The following is a 21,017-nucleotide window of genomic DNA, read 5'->3' on the forward strand; positions in this document are numbered from 1 at the left end:
TTTTGCAACGCCATGCCATATCCTGTGGACCGCACTTAATTGGAGCCAATTTCTTCCTACAACAGGACAATGACCCAAAGCACAGCTCCAAACTATGCACTAACTATGTAGGGAAGACGCAGTCAGCTGGTATTCTGTCTATAATAGAGTGGCCAGCACAGTCACCTGATCTCAACCCTATTGAGCTGTTGTGGGAGCAGCTTGACCGTATGGTACGTAAGAAGTGCCCATCAAGCCAATCCAACTTGTGGGGAGGTGCTTCAGTAAGCATGGGGTGAAATCTCTTCAGATTACCTCAACAAATTGACAACTAGAATGCCAAAGTCCGAAGGTCCGCAAGGCTGTAACTGCTGCAAATGAAGGATTCTTTGATGAAAGCAAAGTTTGAAGGACACAATTATTATTTCAATTAAAAATCATAATTTATAACCTTGTCAACATTTTGACTATATTTCCTATTCATTTTGTCCCTAATTTCTTGTATGTTTTCATGGAAAACAAGGACATTTCTAATTGACCCAAAACTTTTGAACGGTAGTGTATGTGTAAATGTAACAATCTGCTGTTGTATTTTTTTGTGTTATCTGTGATTGTTTTGTTGGTCTTGTATAATTTCTTAATCATTGTACCTAAACTGTATGTGTAAACACGTATACGCAGGGCCCAGCTGTAAACGAGACCTTGGTCTCAGTCTGCGTTCCTTGTTGAAATAAAGGTAGAATAATACTATTTCTGTAATTCAGTGATATTTATTCCCATAGTAATTCGTTATGGATCCATAACTAAATAAACATCAGCATTTTGAAAGAGTATTTTTATCATAATTTTATTAATGAAGGCATAAAGACGCCATTGTTAGTTACATTGTTTTAGTTTGAACGTGCAGACCGGCACTAAGAACAGAACAACGGGAACGTTTCCCTAGTTCAGTGCCCCTTAAATATTTTGGAGATGATTTCGTTTTCAAATAACGTAAAATGAGCGAATAAAAGGCCATTCTTGAAGATGGGGTGAGACATTGTTACTAATTTGTAAATAAATCCATTTTCTTATTTAGAATTATTGATATGTTTTTAGAGGGAGAGAAACCAAAAACCTACAGTCATCTCATGGGTCTCCCAGTTCAGGCCGGCACAGAACCAGCATCTGTAGTAACACAGCTTGCACTGCTATGCAGTGTCTTAGACCGTTGTGCCACTCAGGCGCTGTACAACGTGACCGGTCGGGAGTGGCCTACAGTACTACAGTAAAAGCAAAATAATCCTAACAAAATAAAATAATAAAAACCTTAGTGTAACAACAATTTCAGTCAGTAATACTGAAGTCGTGCACAATTTTCTATTTAGGTTTGTGTTGCCCATTGTGTCACCCAGTCAGTTAGAGACACAGTAGGACCCAAAAGCATAATCAGTGCTCTAACTCCCCCTTGCGCTGGTCTGGAGCAATGAAGTGGTGAAGCAGGGTACCGTACTAAACCACAAATTACCTCTAAGTCCTGCGGCGTAAGCTCGCAACTTTTAAAGGAGGAACCACTGAATATGTATTGTAACCAAGAGGTGGGCATACCAAGAGGTTGGCGTATGGGGACGACCCCTGCGCGGTGTGGTGGGGGACCCCTGCAGCAGTGGGCTCCGGCTACCTGGCAGTAGGTGTTTATAACGGGGGTTGTGGCAGATCCAGCGGTGCAGGGCCTTGCAAGCGTCCTGTTGCATGCCTGTGTTGGTCAAACTCACCGCCAGGGCCATGAGGGCCGGCAAGTTGTTGTGGTGGAGGTCTAGACACCTAGACACAAGAAAGTACGGTTGATTGCCTATTTGGGATGTGCTGGTTTTGTCTTTTTTTGTGCACACCAGGTGAGGTCGTTCCAGGTAGGATGGGGAGAGGATGGGGACAATGCATCTTCCTTGGAAATGTTTTAAATGTTTTAATAATCCCCCCCAAAAAATGATTGGCGAGAGACTCCATTTTTGCTGATGCACATAACACCCATTGAATTAGGTTATTTGAGGTTTGAAAAAAGGTAATGGATTAGGAATTTCCTTGTAAATTACTATGTTTGCTGTTAACCGTATCAAGTTAAACAGCATAGTTGTGCTGTTGTAATGAAGGTGAGTTGGACTCTTACGACTTAAATCAGAACTGGAGACCACGGTTCGATCCCACCTGTGACACTGTATACATGTGTATATACAGTGCTTTTCGTTAAGTATTCAGACCCCTTGACGTTTTCCACATTTTGTTACGTTACAGCCTTATTCTAAAATGTATTAAAATTGTTTTTTTTTCCCTCATCAAGCTACACAAAATGCCCCATAATGAAGAAGCAAAAAACGTTATATTTTTTTATTTTAGCACATTTACATAAGTTTTCAGAACCTTTACTCAGTACTTTACTGAAGCAACTTTGGCTGCGATTACAGCCTCGAGTCTTTTTGGGTATGACGCTGCAAGCTTGGCACACCTGTATTTGGGGGGTTTCTCCCATTCCTCTTTGCAGCTCCTATCAAGCTCTGTCAAGTTGGATGTGGAGCGTTGGTGTACAGCTATAACCAGGTCTCTCAAGGACATTCAGAGACTTGTTCCGAAGCCACTCCTGCGTTGTCTTGGCTGTGTGCTTAGGGTCGTTGTCCTATTGAAAGGTAAACCTTCGCCCCAGTCTGAGGTCCTGAGCTCTCTGGAGCAGGTTTTCATCAAGGATCTCTCTGTACGTTGATCCGTTACTCTTTGCCTCGATCCTGACTAGTCTCCCAGTCCCTGCCGCTGAAAAACATTCCCACAGCATGATGCTGACACCACCATGCTTCACCGTAGGGATGGTTGCAGGTTTCCTCTAGACGTGATGCTTGACATTCAGGCCAAAGAGTTCAATATTGGTTTCATCAGACCAGAGAATCTTGTTTCTCATGGTCTGAGAGTTTTTAGATGCCTTTAGGCAAACTCCAAGCAGGCTGTCATGTGCCTTTTACTGAGGAGGGGCTTCCGTCTGGCCACTCTACTATAAAGGCCTGATTGGTGGAGTGCTGCAGAGATCGTTGTCCTTCTGGAAGGTTCTCCCATCTTCACAGAGGAACTCTGGAGCTCCATCAGAGTGACCATCGGGTTCTTGGTCACCTCCCTGACCAAGGTTCTTCTCCCCCGACAGCTCTGTTGGGCCGTGCGGCCGTCTCTAGGGAGAGTCTTGGTGGTTCCAAATTTCTTCCATTTAAGAATGATGGAGGCCACTGTGTTGAGAACCTTCAATGCTGCAGACATGTTTGGTACCCTTCCCCAGATCTGTGACTCGACAAAATCCTGTCTCGGAGCTCTACGGACAATTCCTTCGACCTCATGGCTTGGTTTTTGCTCTGACATGCACTGTCAACTGTGGGACCTTATATAGACAGGTGTGCCTTTCCAAATCATGTCCAATCAACTTTGCTTTGCTTTGTCAATATGGGGTATTGTGTGTAGATTGCTGAGGATATATATTTGTAATGTAATACATTTTAGAATAAGGCTAACGTAACAAAATGTGGAAAAGGTCAAGGGATCTGAATACTGAAGGCATTGTAAGTAGAAACAACTCATTTTTTACCTCTGGAGTGACACGATGGCCGCCTGCTCATTCTCATTCTCGGCCTGTGTGGTGCCCAGAACCTGCCAAGCCTAAAGACGCAGAGAGGGTTTTAACCAAACTAACACATCAAAACAAAGTCAAACAATACTACACCAGTACTTCCGAGCTAACCAATACTTCACTAAAGGAAATCTTATGCACAGTTCAGACATCGATTTTATGGCGAGTGGAACTGAATAGAAATTAAGAGCGGCCAGGCAAGGTTAAAAGCTTTGCTTGATGTATCGATTGGTTTCATACAACACACTTTTTTAATAAAAAAAATAAACAACAAAAGTGGATGTTCTAAGTCCATAACAATGCTTTAACCACATCAGGAGACTACTTTTGAGGTCTGGGAAAAAATGCATCACATTTATTTCTTGTAGTTACCCTTTAATTCAATTGCGCAGGCACCTAGAAATGTTGTTTGGTTAGTAGTGTTTCTGTAGCACATAAAATTGAATTTTGCAAAAGAAATGGCCACCGGATTGACGCAAATAATCATGATATCATTATGCCAGGTAGGCGTAGGCTACATTGTAGCTAGTTAACATTCAATTGAGAAGGTTTCTGAGAAAGCCTTTCCATCTACCAGAAGACGGTAACATCGCTATATTTTTCCTGTTTCTTAATTGTTTGAAAGCTGGACGTTTTACTTCATTATGAGGCATGTCTTACCTTGCTTCAAAATACCTATAGCCAAAATTCCACCATAGAAACGTGTAGGCAATTATTTTATAGACTTCCTCCTATGCGTTCTCCTGTAATATTGGTTTTCTTTCAAATTTCTTTCATTGTCTATCAGCCAAAGGCATTATCCTATTCATATTAGAAATTAGTGCTGAGCGATTAGTGCTTTGAGGTTGGTTCGGTTTCGGTTGGATTATAAAAAAATGATCAGTTTTCCATATCAGTTTTTAAACATTAAATGCACTATGCATTTTGTGGGTTGAATGCAGTAACAACACAAAATAATACAATTAATAAAAGTCCCATGATGGTAGTGACTGCACATCACTGCTTATCACTTATTAATAATTTATTCACATTACTTTATTTCAGTTGTCCATATTACATTTGTTTTATTTGATGACTTCCAAGTCATCATCTCATCTCCATAGAGCTGTTGCCACTGACAAAATCACTATTGTATTTGTTCTTCAAAGTAAATAAGGCATTTTTTTATGACTGCTGAATTGCAACTATCAATCACTTAGAGCATGTATTTTCAGGTAGAGATACCTTGTGAAGCATTCTTCTGTCTCTTTTTCGTAGCAGGCTTTACCATGTTTTCTGCGCTAAACTATATAGAATATTGGCATGTTGGAAACTACAACTCATAGTTCTGGCTTGATCGGATGTATCTCTACAGAAACTGTGCAATGTGCACATACGAAATGTCGGTTAATCGCTGTGCACTATTAGCAACCTGTGATAGAAAGGAGAGATCTTAAGATGCACGAACTAACGGCTATTTCCATCTCTGTCCATGAAACCGCTTGCATGTGCAGTGCGCATTTTCGAATAATGTTTTCCGCAAATTGCATTTTGGAACATTTGCGTGTAAGCCTACATCTGTGTGTATATAGCTGCTCCTAAAATGTGAATAAATAATAGTTTATCATCATTTTAAGCTAAACATTCTGATCTGTTCCATCACTTATTAATTTTTACGACGTATACTTCCATTACACTACTTTGATACGCATCGTGGGGATTAAGAAATAAATATACGCAATGCCCACTGAAAAATATGTGGGTATACGGCATATACCTGTGTATACCCTTCACTACACCACTGATCTCAACGATCTTTTACCTCCGAGTCCGAAGGGTCCTGCAAAATGGCCGCCTCCAGTAGAAGGACAGCACTGTTCAGGTCTCCATCTCTGGCCTTCTGCTGCCCTTCCTCAAAAGCATTGGGCCACTCTTTGTACGGGTTGTTGGTGTGAAAGTAGTAGCCCTGTAAATATCACAGGCATCTTTTTGAATTAATTGCATACGTTTGTGTAAATAATGTCTGCATGGTCATACGAATACAAGTACATGGTTAATATGACATAATTGACAGTAGGGTATTTGCGGTATAACAGTTAATTCATGAAACAATAAAAATGTATAATCTTATGATAACTGTTTCACGACCGTGTAACATCAGTTGCAATAAGTATATGTGAGGTTAACACCTCTGTGTAATAACTGTCTCAGTGAGGCATTCAAATATGTGTTATTCATGGGGACCTCGTTTTATTACAAATCATCCAATTATATGGATGAATTTCTATAACCGTAGAAAATTAAGTTAGGCATTGTGTTCAGGGCATGGTAGCAGTGTGCACCAGTGTGCACCAGCACCAGCCCTAACTGTCCCTCCACTGCCCAACACTTACGCTAAGTCTCCATAATGCAGCTCATGAATGATTCTTCTTCCATACCACAAGGGTAAAGATTTACTTTGACTGCATATCATAACGCATTTATTACACATCTATAAGCATTTCATCAACGTGTTATAACAGGTCCCAACAACATTTTTAAAGGTTAGTGAAATATATCAATAGCATATCAATAATACATTCATGTCATTCAAGAGCTCATATTACAACGACAATGTAGTGTTATCATTATGGATGTTCTCAAAAGTGTGCTTCTGCCATACCAGTGTTAGTGAATATTGCAAAAGGCCCAAACACATTTAGAAAATGATGCTGATATATGGGCCAGTAGAGGCCCATAACTACTCCTTCTCAGAGGTCAATGGGGCATGAAGATCCCCCACAGGGTTGAATCCTCAGGGTAAATTGTATGGATCAAATAGTGTAGTTGAGGGTCATATCATAACGCTTTCGTAACTCATTAACACCCCTCCACATCACAATTAGGCCTAAGTTGGTCATACTAGTCTATAACGTACACATGAAGGGTCTAAGTAGGAATTCTATGCAGTCAAAGTAAAGCTAAATCTATTTTCCCATTCCCATGAAGCATTTATAATGAAGCACTTCAAGGTAATTAACTGTGCAGTTTGCCACTGATCTACAACACCAACATTTAAGGTCTGAAGTGCTTAGTTGTGAAGTGCTTCTATGCAGTCAATGTACTGTCATTTTTATTTTCCCATTCATAAAGCATTTATAAATCATTTATAAACATGTGTCCATATTATTTTTGATAAGTGAGACAACACAGAATGTTAAAGGAAATATGAACATTTGATAGAAAATGAATCCTACTATTGACTATTCTTGAGTAGATTTAACAAAGACTCAAATTCCCATTTCAGACTCATAGCCATAACTTTTTTAGTGAGTAAACCAAATAAACACAGGGTGGTACAGCTAGCTAGAATTTCCTTGCCTGGCTACTCAAACTCCTTGCTCCGGCCAAACACTACGCCGTGCCCACAGATGTTAGTTTCTTTTCCACAATGAGTCTGCTTCTGATGACCTCTCCGATGATTTCCAGACCGCCTGACTAGTCGAGCAAGAACAAGCATAAGTAATGAGGCGTTTTGAAAATTCGTCATTGTCTTTGACTAATTCGTTTTTTACAACACCCCTCATTTTGACGTCACCACAAACAACTTCATTGATGGCAGTCTCAGATTGATGTATGTAGCGAACGATAGAGCAGTGGAATAATTCCGTTTGAGTCGTCAGGCAAAGCATTTGCCCATTATTCACTAATGTAGCCTAACCGGCCACAAGATGGCAATATTATTCCTTTTACATCGTTTATCATCTTACGTATGACTTTAATGTACTCAGCCAGCAATACACTGCTTTCCCTCGTGGCCCGGCTGGTACATAAAACATCCTCCATTCAACTGCAAAGACGTCGGTTTCCTCAACTTGATTTAATGGCTCCTTAGTAAAAATATGCTTACCGTCTTAACAAAAATACAATTTTCCACCACCATTTTCAGATTTTCAGACAACTTCTGACAACCAGATGTTGCACATCGCGAGTCTGTTTACCCCTGGTCGAACGCAGACCGCAACACCAGCAAGTAGCATTAGCCACCCTAGCGTGGTGGTGGAAAACTGTGTTTTATTAAGACACTACAAATATTTTCCCCGTTTTTTTTCCCACCAACGAGCCTTTAAAGGGAGTGTAGCACCTATTTCCTAATGCCAGAAATGCATATAATAATTACTACGAGAACCCAAAGAAAACATTCCCAAATTGCAAACTTAAATCAATTGTTATAGTATTGTAATGTTGTTTTAAAAGGTGAGTTTGAGGTTTTCAAAATCAGCTCTAACTTTGGAAACTTAATTCATCTTAATTCAATACATTTGTGAGAATGAGGTGGTCGGATTGGGCGTCTACTCGTCCATCTGCAGGGTCCATTTCATCCCAGAAAACTTTCACGGATATCAATAATGGAAGGAGGGCTTCAGAAAGAAGTTTCTTCTCAAAGTGGATGCTGTCCCTACCATCAACGTGGCTTCTAAAGTAGGGGTGTGCTGAGTACTCGGACAAAACGAGTATCGTAACAGATATGGAACATTTTCAGAATACGATTATGACACAAGTATTTTTTGTAATAATCCGTGAAAGAAAAAAAAAAAATTCAGCTGCCAGCATGCATCTCTCTTTCACTCAAACAGTGTTAAGCGCTGTGTGCTTTAAACAACTATTGGCTAGTTATATTGTCTGTAAAGAATCAGATGGAGTATAAAATGGAGTATCAGTTGAGCCTGCTGCAACGATTGGATTAGAACAAGCAACTCTGCTCTCATTTCCCCATTTCACTCAGTCACTCGTCTCAGTGCACACGTCTCCCCTTCTTCAAACATCATGCATGAATCAGAATCTGTAGCTAGTCATTGTTGTTCAATCTAGTTATTTCCTGTTGACTTTGCTGACGCCATATGGTTGTTTTTGTCTGTCTACTTGGCGTTGTTTAGTAGGTCTACGTTGTCTGTCCGTATAATTATTCCATTGCTGCTGACGACGTCTGTCATTTTGTCATGATCCAAGCCCATGCTTGCTTGCTATTATTATTTATTCTCGCCCAGGCATGTTTACCGAGCGACAGATCATTCGAAAATAAAATGACAAATGTAGATACCTTTTTAAATGTATTGAATAAATGTTGACATAAGTTGCGGGAGAGAAAGGTTTTGCTCATCTCAAAAGTGCAACAATATATAGCCTACATTCATCTAAATATGTGCCTGGAATAAATGCAGGCAGTAGTAGTACTATTTATTGGCCTATTTCATTAATAATTGAATAGAACTAAGTAAGTATCATGTGCATTTTCATCTTTCGGGGTCATTTAAAAATGTGTGTGAATGAGTGAAGGAACATAACAATGCAGTGAATGCGCACTTGTGGTATAGGCATTTACAGCACACTTCCGGGTTGTCTGATCACGAATAAATACGATTACGACTATAAAGTGTGATAAAATGGATACAATTACGAATACAATGAGATCGGCACACCCCTATTCTAAAGCATCTCAAACAGCCAGCAGCATCAGCAGAGAACAAGCATTTTTATGGGCTTCAGTGAGCATGGAAGTGAACAGGGTAAGGGAAAGACCTAAAGGTCAAGGACCTTAAAGGGTTCTTTGGCTGTCCCCATAGGAGAACCCTATGAAGAACCCTTTTTGGTTGCAGGTAGAACACTCTTGGTTCCATGTACATGAAAGCAAAAGGGTTCTACCTGGAACCAAAAAGGGTTCTCCTATGGGGACAGCTGAAGAACCCTTTTGGAATCTTTTTTTCTAAGAGTAACTACAGAGCTACCGTATTTAGCTCACGTTTTCCATCTAAATAACACAAACTAACCAAATGTAAACATGCCTGCCAGTTGTTGGTAGCTAACTGCTTGTGCTGTCATACAGTAGATAGTACAAGCGTATGGGAAAGAGTAGTTTTGGCTGCGACTGAGGGACTGTGTGTGGATGGCTTGTCAGATGGATCCGCGTGGGTTGACGAGACCCCTCCAGCAGAATTGTATTCCGAAATCAGCTACGGGCTAGGGCATCTCAAAGATATTCCCTACACTGGACTGATGGCAGATCATTTGGCCGTTCTGTGGCTCCAGGGGAGTTTTCTATACGGCCTGCCGAGTGCAGGCTAAACTGAAATGCAAAGCTTCGGCCATGGATTCAATCGCGGATCTGGTGGAATTTCTGAGAAGCCCTGGAGCCAGGCTTTCTTTGGAGGGGTGGATTGTGGATTTTGCTCAATGGGAAAGTTTTATTTATAAAAAAATGTTATCTTACTCTTAGGATCAATGTTGTCACAGTTGCTTCTTGTTGAAGAAGCATCAGCTAAGCTAACATTAGCTTGCTATAGCTAGCTATTCTCTTCCTCCATTTTTGAATTAATTTGTGGCTGTTTCTTTCGAGCTGGCAAAATAAGTGAGCTAGATTTGGTTTGTATACTGCCAAATGTTGATAACATAGCTAAGTTTGACACTGGTATGAGCTAGTAAATATCCTAAACCTAGCCAGTGATAGAATATCACCTGGGAGAGAAGGAGGTGAGAATTCACTTTCTGTTTCATCTCTTTGCTAATGTTCACTTAAATATGTTTTTTCACATCTAATCGATGAAAATAGATTTTTATTCTATAAAGATTGTAAATGTGTCAGTATGTTATGAATATTGTAGAAACATGCCACTTGGTGCACACCAGGCTACAGGCAATATGTTCATCCACTGTGTGAGTCATAGAAATTACGATCTTGCTTTCTGAGCTTTCCATCAGTCTTTGTGGTTTTTATATGCGGGGAGCATAAATTGTACAGTTGTAAACTTTTCGAAGTTAGAACCCATTTTTCCCGTTAGAACTCATTAGTTAATCTACAGCACCAACTACATAAATATATGACAGGGTCCATTATCTGCTACTTTAAATCGAGTTAACAATGCCTTTGCAGCCTGAATGGATGATGTTTTATGTATGAGCCGGTCCATGTGGGACACAAGTGTATTACCGGCTGGGCTGACTGTGTCCACACCTAGCAGTAATACGACATCAGGAAGAACTACGCCCTCTAGGGGCTTCAGCGCTATCACTAATGTAGCTAGCTAGCTAAGCCCCTGGCACAATGTCAACACGTTAATAGTCATAAAACTCATTAAACATTTATTTCACTATTTCCATTCTACTTTGGCACATTATGAACCTTTTGAAATGGGACAAATTAAGAGACAGGAATCAGTTGGTTTTATTTTGACCATTGAGGTATAAAATAACGGTTTTGACTGCAGAAGAGAATGTGAAAGGTCAGTATGACATCACTTCTGGTCGACAGCCCAGGGTTCTTATTAGCTATTTTTGTTAATTTAAATGTGCAAACGTACAATGTCAGTCATGAAATAGTGAACAAAAAGGTTAACTACATTTTTTTGTCAAAGCGAGAGGTCAACAGGAAGTGATATTTCACTGACCTCTCACATTCTCCTTCTGATTAGCTTCACGGCAGGAGAAAGGGGTAGCTGCAGCCCAATATGGTGACCGGAGTATGGGCAAGTGGGTGTGTTGAAAGGAAAGTAGTGGGCGTGTGGAAAGGAGCGGGTGTTTCAAGCGCTCTACTATCTATAGGTTAGACGGTTTTGATTGAGTTTTTTCCCCCTTTAAGTTAACACGCAACTACCATACGTTGAGCAACCATACGGCGAGAGTTTGGACTTTTGCTTTGAAGCCAGAGGATGAGTCTGAGTCGTATTGCACTGTTACAGAAATAATTATACATTTTCAGCTATAAAAGTGACGATTGTTTATTTTTGATTAAAAGTACTGATGATGGGTGTACTGTTTCTTGTATGTGTTGTATGCTTACTGCGACTGTCACCCTGATATTGGCTACTAGGTAGCTATACTTCCCACGCCATTGCCGGTCAGTAGTGCTTGGCAAGCGGGAGCGAAGAGCACTGTGTCCCGGGGTTGTTGCCGTTCATGCCCTCCCAATTGAGTAGTAGACTGTATGTACAGTGGGGGAAAAAAGTATTTGATCCCCTGCTGATTTTGTACGTTTGCCCACTTACAAAGAAATGATCAGTCTATAATTTTAATGGTAGGTTTATTTGAACAGTGAGAGACAGAATAACAAAACAAAAATCCAGAAAAACGCAAAAATGTTATAAAATGATTTGCATTTTAATGAGGGAAATAAGTATTTGACCCCTCTGCAAAACATGACTTAGTACTTGGTGGCAAAACCCTTGTTGGCAATCACAGAGGTCAGACGTTTCTTGTAGTTGGCCACCAGGTTTGCACACATCTCAGGAGGGATTTTGTCCCACTCCTTGCAGATCTTCTCCAAGTCATTAAGGTTTCGAGGCTGACGTTTGGTAACTCGAACCTTCAGCTCCATCCACAGATTTTCTATGGGATTAAGGTCTGGAGACTGGCTAGACCACTCCAGGACCTTAATGTGCTTCTTATTTAGCCACTCCTTTGTTGCGTTGGCCGTGTGTTTTGGGTCATTGTCATGCTGGAATACCCACCCACGACCCATTTTCAATGCCCTGGCTGAGGGAAGGAGGTTCTCACCTAAGATTTGATGGTACATGGCCCCGTCCATCGTCCCTTTGATGCGGTGAAGTTGTCCTGTCCCCTTAGCAGAAAAACACCCCCAAAGCATAATATTTCCACCTCCATGTTTGACGGTGGGGATGGTGTTCTTGGGGTCATAGGCAGCATTCCTCCTCCAAACACGGCGAGTTGAGTTGATGCCAAAGAGCTCCATTTTGGTCTCATCTGACCACAACACTTTCACCCAGTTGTCCTCTGAATCATTCAGATGTTCATTGGCAAACTTCAGACGGGCATGTATATGTATTCTTGAGCAGGGGGACACTGCGGGCGCTGCAGTATTTCAGTCCTTCACGGCATAGTGTGTTACCAATTGTTTTCTTGGTGACTATGGTCCCAGCTGCCTTGAGATCATTGACAAGATCCTCCTGTGTAGTTCTGGGCTGATTCCTCAACATTCTCATGATCATTGCAACTCCACGAGGTGAGATCTTGCATGGACACCCAGGCCGAGGGATATTGACAGTTCTTTTGTGTTTCTTCCATTTGCGAATAATCGCACCAAATGTTGTCACCTTCTCACCAAGCTGCTTGGCGATAGTCTTGTAGCCCATTCCAGCCTTGTGTAGGTCTACAATCTTGTCCCTGACATCCTTGGAGAGCTCTTTGGTCTTGGCCATGGTGGAGAGTTTGGAACCTGATTGATTGATTGCTTCTGTGGACAGGTGTCTTTTTTACAGGTAACAAGCTGCGGTTAGGAGCACTCCCTTTAAGAGTGTGCTCCTAATCTCAGCTCGTTACCTGTATAAAAGACACCTGGGAGCCAGAAATCTTTCTGATTGAGAGGGGGTCAAATACTTATTTCCCTCATTAAAATGCAAATCAATTCATAACATTTTTGACATGCGTTTTTCTGGATATTTTTGTTGTTATTCTATCTCTCACTGTTCAAATAAACCTACCATTAAAATTATAGACGGATCCTTTCTTTGTCAGTGGGCAAACGTACAAAATCAGCAGGGGATCAAATACTTTTCCCCCCCACTGTATCAAGGTGACATCTAGATGGTTATCAATATTAGCTATTTCTTGTGTAGGCTGCGATTCCGTGATACAGCTGCCCAGTGAGAAGCACCTCAGTTCGGCAGGCATGCCGATACACTTGTCATTCGCACCGGCTTATCGACTTGCCGTGCAGCCCAATCAGCCACGCAAAACTGCCTCAAGTGGCAAAAAATCAGCCCAATTAGCCGATTCGCTTTTCATACACCCACTCCTTTTGACACACACACTCGCTGGGTTTCTTCACGGCACCCAAATAATAAACAGATTTAATGCATTGCTCAGTTATGTATAGAGCCATGTCATCGTGGAATGCTCTGCCACCAGAGGTTACTCAGTTATATATAGAGCCATGTCATCGTGGAATGCTCTACCACCAGAGGTTACTCAGTTATATATAGAGCCATGTCATCGTGGAATGCTCTACCACCAGAGGTTACTCAGTTATGTATAGAGCCATGTCATCGTGGAATGCTCTGCCACCAGAGGTTACTCAGTTATATATAGAGCCATGTCATCGTGGAATGCTCTGCCACCAGAGGTTACTCAGTTATATATAGAGTCAAGTCATCATGGAATGTTCTGCCACCAGAGGTTACTCAGTTATGTATAGAGCCATGTCATCGTGGAATGCTCTGCCACCAGAGGTTACTCAGGCAAAAAAGCAAGGTTTTAAAAAACGGAAAAAACATCTTGTATCACAGCGCCACCACTCTTTCTAAAGATCTAATTTAACTGTACTGTACATATGAATATGTATGAATCGTGTGTAAATAGTATTTTTGTTGTCTCTTGGTGACTTTCCTATATATAACGCTTATTTTAATTAAATATCTTATTTCGTTCTTGTCCATTACTGTATTTTATGTGGACTCCAGGAAGAGTAGCTGCTCCTAATAAACTCGCCCAAACTCCAGTCACCATATTGGGCTGCAGCTACCCACTTCCTTGACGACAAATTCCTTCACAACAGCTCTGTTCTGCTCCGCAAAGTGCAAGAAGTATGAATGCTCTGATTTCTGCGGAGGCCGGATTGACCATGCGGACCCTTTAATTAAGGGGGAAATGCTAGCTAGCTTTACCACCCTGTGTTAGTACGTTTTCCTCATAGTTATTGCTATGAGTCTGAAATGTGGAACTTGATTTGAATGCTTTGAATATTCATATTTGTTAAATTTATTCAATAAAAGTCAAAATTAAAAATGTCAATAGTAGGATTCTTCAGCAATTGTTTTCTGTGTTACATCTGGAAAATTGAAATAAAATGTGCATATTTCCTTTAAAGGGATACTTCTGGATTTTGGCAATGAGTCAGATGATACAATTTTTATCTCTGAGTGCAGTTTGAAGGAAGTTGTTAACTAGCGTTAGTGTGCTGGTAGATAGCGCAATGACTGAAAGTCTATGCTATCACTAGTTAGCATTGACTAGAAAAACTCTAACTTCCTTCATACTGGATGCATGGTATCCATGAGTTCATCTGACTCTGGGGAAGTAGATAAAGGGCTTAATTGCCAAAATCCTGAAGGATCCTTTTAACATTTTGTGTTGTGTCCGTATTCTTTTTGATAACTGAGGCATGTTTATAAATGGGAAAACAGAAATGGCAGTATATTGACTGCACAGAATCCATACACAGACCTTTAATGTTGGTTTTATAGATCAGAGTGGCAAACTGCTCAGTTAATTACCATGAAGTGCTTAGCTATGAATGGGAAAATTGATGACTACTTTGACTGCAGAGAATTCATAAATAGACCCTTCATGTGTGCGTTAAAGACCAGTATGACCAACTTAATTGTGATGTAGAGGGCTGTTAATGAGGTACGAATGAGAACTACACAGTTTGAACCGTAAAATTTACCCCGAGGATTCAACCCTGTGGGGATCTTTATGCACCATTGACCTCAGTGAGAAGAAGAAGGTAAGGTAAGTCCATTGGGGGAAATGTCAGAAACACACTTTTGAGAAAAGCCATAATGATGACACTATGCTGTCATTGTAATGAGGCATCTATTAAGATACATAAATATGAGCTCTTGCATACCATGACATGAATGTGGTATAGCTATCCTATGGATGTATTTAATTAACCTTTAACAATGTGGTTTGGACCTGTTATAACACGTTCATGAAATGCTTATAGATGTGTAATGCAGGTGTTATGGATATGTAGTCAAAGTAAGTCGTTACCCATTATACAAACGAGTATTTACCAGACCTGGGTTGAAATACTATAAATTGTATTTCAATTATTTGAAGTAAGTATTTAGACAAAGTTCCTTTGAAAATACAAGTAAAGTATTGACATGCATTTAAAAAAAACTCAAAAACACAGAAAATTGAATTTTCAAATACAAATATTGAAATACTTTATGTATTTAAACCCAGGTCTGTGTCACGTCCTGACCAGTAAAAGGGGTTATTTGTTATTGTAGTTTGGTCATGGCGTGGCAGGGGGTGTTTGTTTTATGTGTTTTAGGGTTTTTGATTTATGTTCTATATTTTCTATTTCTATGTTTATTCTAGTTTTCTATGTTGTGTTTTTCAATGACCTCCAATTAGAGGCAGCTGGTTGTTGTTGTCTCTAATTGGAGGCCATATTTAAGTGTGTTCATTTTTCACTTGTGTTTTGTGGGTGGTTGTTTCCAGTATAGTCGGTGCACCTTATTGGACTGTTTCCGTCGTTTGTTTTGTTTAAGTGCTTTTCCTTTAATAAATAAGAAGATGAGCACTTTACCCGCTGCATTTTGGTCCACTCCCTTACGACGCCCGTGACAGAACCACCCACCAAAGAAGGACCAAGGAGCGGAGGAAGGAGCAGAAGGAGAGCTATTTGGACTGGACATGGCAGGACATCCTGGACGGCAAGGGATCCTAAACGTGGGAAGGGATCCTGGCCGTAAGGTATCACCTCCCATGGGAACATTTGGAGGCTATCAGAAGAGCGGAGGCAGCAGGAAAAAAGGACCAACGGCGAAGTTATGAGGGAACACGGCTGGCAAGGAAGCCTGAGAGGCAGCCCCAGAATTTTTTTGGGGGGTGGCACACGGGGAGTTGGGGTAAGTCAGGCAATAGACCTGAACCAACTCCTCGTGCTTATTATGGGGAGCGTTTGGCATGGAGAGCACCGTGCTATGCGGAAGTGTGCACAGACTCGCCCATCCGCACGCACAGTCCGGTGCGGTTGATACCAGCCCCCCGCAAGTGCCGTGCTAGAGTGGGCATCCAGCCAGGAAGGAGTATGCCTGCTCAGCATATCTGGCCACCAGTGCGTCTCCTAGGCCCAGGCTATCCTGCGCCTGCTCTACGCACAGCAGCCATCATTCCTCAGCACAGCTCAGTTCGCCCTGTGCCAGCACTCTGCCTGTGCAGGGCTACAGTGACAACTCAGCCAGGACGGGTTGTGCAGGCTGTGCGCTCCAGACCTCCAGTGCATCTTCAAGACCCAGTGTATCCTGTTCCTGCTCCTCGCACTAGCCCTGTGGTGCGTGTTACTGTTCTGGCGCCTCCAAAGCCAGCCCCACGCATCAGGCCTCTAGTGCACCTGCCCAGTCCAGTATGTCCTGTTCCTGCTCCTCGCACTAGCCCTGAGGTGCGTGCCAATAGTCTGGCGCCTCCAGTCCGGAGCCTGCAGAAACGGCCCACAGTCCGGAGCCTGCAGAGACGGCCCACAGTCCGAGGTCTCCAGCGACGCACCACAGCCCGAGGTCTCCAGCGACGCACCTCAGCCCGAGGTCTCCAGTGACGCACCTCAGCCCAGAGCCTTCAGCAGTGGTCTACAGCCCTGAGCCTTCAGCGGGGGTGGGCAGGTTAGAATGGGGACTAAGGCCGGAGCCAGAGCCACCTCCGTAGTTGGAGAATTGGGGGGGGTGTTGCACGGTAGCCGTCGTTGACGGTGGCCACCCTCCCTTCCCTCCCTTTAAGTTTGGGGTTCAATTTTGTGGGGTTTTTGTTTTGAGGTACGTTCGGGTCTGCACCTTTGTTGGGGGGGGGGTACTGTCACGTCCTGACCAGTAAAAGGGGTTATTTGTTATTGTAGTTTGGTCAGGGCGTAGCAGGGGGTGTTTGTTTTGTGTGTTTCGGGGTTTTTGATTTATGTTCTATATTTTCTATTTCTATGTTTATTCTAGTTTTCTATGTTGTGTTTTTCAATGACCTCCAATTAGAGGCAGCTGGTTGTTGTTGTCTCTAATTGGAGGCCATATTTAAGTGTTCGTTTTTCACTTGTGTTTGTGGGTGGTTGTTTCCAGTATAGTCTGTGCACCTTATTGGACTGTTTTCGTCATTTGTTTTGTTTAAGTGTTTTTCCTTTAATAAATAAGAAGATGAGCGCTTTACCCGCTGCATTTTGGTCCACTCCTTACGACGCCCGTGACAGTCTGTTTGGTCCTAGGGGTATTTGAAATGTATTTATAGAAAATTAGAGCCTTGTTCGATGCTGTTGACAGCAACCCTCCGATATATGGAGGTCTTTACCATTGAGGGTGAATAACCTATATAAAAAAAATGAATTATGATGCAAGTAATAACATAACGTAATAGCAATATAAATGATTTTTGGGGAACGGATGCTGATTTAATATACCGGTATGTTTATTGTCATATACATTTTTACAATATATTCTGGCAGAATATGGTTGGGGCATTATGTGTTATGGTGGGTAGTTATTATTATATATCAACTGGAGCGACAACTGCAGCATTATTTTGATGAATGAATGTGAAACACAACCTTTCAGATTTAAAAATAATAATAATTCCAGGAGGAAACATATTGACAGCAAAGAAAATAACAAGCCAATGTATGTTATTAATAAGACTGTTAAACCAATGGGGGATAGTTGTTTACTATTCCACTACTGCCCCTTTCCCTCTCCCCTCTCTCTGTCTTCTCTTCCTCCCTCTCCTTTTTTCTCCCTCATTATTGTGATCTCAACATTTGAGCAACAATCTGTTCCAATTGAGACAATAGAGGGAGTTGAGAGAATTGTAGATTAAGTATCAACCATCAGTGGTCTGTCATTTGAAGCAACACATCACTTTCTCATGTTAGCTCTACACTACCTATCCCAAATGAGTGCAGGTGTGAGATTCCTAGGTTAGTGATAGGTTGAAGATGAATTCAAAGGTTTGGTGATTACATCGTGATTACTGTTTTTCTCCATGTAAAATCTTGGATTAGATAGCTTTGAGGAAGGGATGGTGTTTTGTACCCTCGCTTGTGGTTTTAAAAGGTTATTTTGGGGGGTAATATCAGCGATTAGTATCAGGGATTATGGTCAGTAATTGCATCTCTTTGAATGGATAGACATTTTGTGAATACATTTTGGGATTGGTGGGAAAGTTCAGTAAATGATATTGGAAACTGATGGGAGATTTTTCCAGATTAGTATTAGTGTTGAGGAAAGAATTAGGTGTTGGGGGAGTTTACCTTCTCAATTGGAGAGTTGCTGGGTGGTATCGGGCCTTCATTTTCTTCCTCGAGCCAATTCCGGCGAGCCAGTTCCTCCCATTCTGCCTGCATCTTATCCCAGAACTCTGTGTCCGACTGATGAGAACAGAAGAGAAAGAGGTGTTGGAATTGATTTCTGCTTCACAATGGCCCAATCCCATAATCATCCACAGGACATATCCCATGGCCATGGCCCTTGGTGACACCCTTATGGGATCTAATGGGAGCTAGATACTACAGGGTCATGTTCATTAGAGCACACTGTAGCAAACTGTTTCTCAACAGAAAATGAACGTTTCACCTTTTTCACATAGGATATCCCCGTTTCACTCATTATTGGTCTGTTTTCTTCCGTTTCGTTCATATTGAAGACAACTCTAGTGTAAGCAATATGGTATAAACTCCACATAGCCTTCGGTGTTTGTGACAATACAAAAAAAGTATAAATACAATGCTAGTTAGAGCTAATAGGGAGGGTCAACAATTAAAGGGTCTAGAGAGGTAAAAGCAATGGAATAGTTTAGGATTGGGTCATTGGCTTTATGTACCATTCTCTTCCAAATCTTCAATGAGCTATTTCCATTCTAACCATTATTCGCTGTCCCCGACCCAAAATAATATCTTGGTTGACAGAGGGTCATCTGTTCTTTCGACCAGTCAATTGGTAGACATTTTAAAACGTGTATTTTTTCATTTATAAACGTTTTAATAAAATCAACTATATGCACTGAGCTTGTCTGATGTTTAAGCACACTGTTTGATGAAATAATTAACACACACAAATGACTCAAGAGAGAGCCAGAGATCAAGATAAAAATAAAAAGAATTTGAAGAAAAATGTTCCCAACTCTCCTACTCCTGCTGCTACAGGCCTTCGCAGATTCTGCCGTTAAACTCCTGAAGTTGCCGGTAATAGGCTACATCAGGGGTCGGCAACCTTTTTCATGTGGAATTTACAATTTCTCTTACCATTTCTACCGATCTGCATGCAAGTTATGATTTTCAAAAGCATTTTCATGGAGCAGTTTCATTTACATTTTTATAACATCTTAGTATCTCAAAATCATTGTCATGTAGTTAATCTAAATTCTATCTAAATCGAAATGAAAATTATACAAATCAATCTAATGCAAGAGCACCTGCCTCTGCCAAATGAACACATTGAAGAGATAGCCTAAACCGTGAGCCATTAGCAGATAAATAACTTAGTGCAGAACACAGAGAGAGGCCTATATAACAATGCAAGTAACTTGTATTGCCAACTACGTAAAAGAAAACCTACAAATAAAAACATTTTAGGTAGAAAATACCCTAATAAAAATAAATGTCCTATAAATCACATTGGCTACGCATGGCAGTTTGTTCAGGTTCTTTGAATCGCATTCATCTCTCTACACCGCCTGTCTACAACGAACTTGAAATATTGTATCAACTATCAACTGGGTCCGGCCCACTGGATAAGGGCATGACATTTTTCCCTTTCACCCAGAGGCTCGGTGGTTATCGAAAGGGAGAGAGCTGGAAAGATTTTCTAATACATTGAGGAACTATTGTCATTCTCAATAGATGTAAAAACAGACTTTACTTGCTGTTTAAGGTGAAGACACAATTACTTTGAGAAGCCCCACAGTTCATTAGTGGTGGTGAGTTAAGACAATCCCAAATGGGCACATTTATACATCCCCAAATGGGCACATCCCCAAATGGGCACATTTATACATTTACGCGCAGGCTAGGTAGCCTATGCCTACCTCTATGCACAATCAGGTGCGCGTCCTTACTCAACATTGACAGGAGCGCTCCAAACAAAAGACAATGAATAAATTGACAAAACTAGTAAATGAAATAAACCAAAACGTGTCTTACAAGTGTAGCATAGGTTGTGAGCTCTGCAAACAACGTGGCCACTCCGATAATGAGAACAGTAAATGACTGTAGAAATAATATAGCCTATTGAATGTATTAACAGAAATTACCGAAACCAAAGAAACATTGTAGATTAGAAATGATGGGGATTTATGGTAAATGTACTACTGGTGATACACACTACATGACCAAAAGTATGTTGACACGTGGTTGTCGAACATCTCATTCCAAAATCATGGGCATTAATATGGAGTTGGTCCCCCCTTTCCTGCTATAACAGCCTCCACTCTTCTCGGAAGGCTTTCCACTAGATGTTGGAACATTGCTGCAGGGACTCGTCCGTCAGACTTCCAGATGGTGAAGTGTGATTCATCCCTCCGGAAAACGTCTTTCCACAGCTCCAGAGTCCAATGGCGGCGAGCTTTACACCACTTCAGCCGACGCTTGGCATTGCGCATGATGATGTTGGGCTTGTGTGCGGATGCTCGGCCATGGAAATCCATTTCATGAAGCCCCCAACGAACCGTTCTT

General features: G+C 41.4%; 1 protein-coding gene across 3 annotated transcripts in view; it reads right to left on the minus strand.

Moving 5' to 3' along the window:
• The window catches only part of pex5lb (peroxisomal biogenesis factor 5-like b), a 151,394-nt gene that overhangs the window by 11,381 nt on the left and 118,996 nt on the right, over positions 1-21,017 (minus strand). For all 3 annotated transcript variants that reach the window (XM_029704018.1, XM_029704017.1, XM_029704016.1), the window contains 4 exons: positions 18,600-18,716; positions 5,418-5,561; positions 3,575-3,645; positions 1,567-1,782 (listed from right to left, as the gene is read on the minus strand). In XM_029704018.1, coding sequence (XP_029559878.1) covers positions 1,567-1,782; positions 3,575-3,645; positions 5,418-5,561; positions 18,600-18,716 — 548 coding nt within the window. The remainder of the gene's footprint in view (positions 1-1,566; positions 1,783-3,574; positions 3,646-5,417; positions 5,562-18,599; positions 18,717-21,017) is intronic.

This window comes from Salmo trutta, chromosome 21 (genome assembly GCF_901001165.1).
Source record: "Salmo trutta chromosome 21, fSalTru1.1, whole genome shotgun sequence".
Taxonomy (NCBI): domain Eukaryota; kingdom Metazoa; phylum Chordata; class Actinopteri; order Salmoniformes; family Salmonidae; genus Salmo; species Salmo trutta.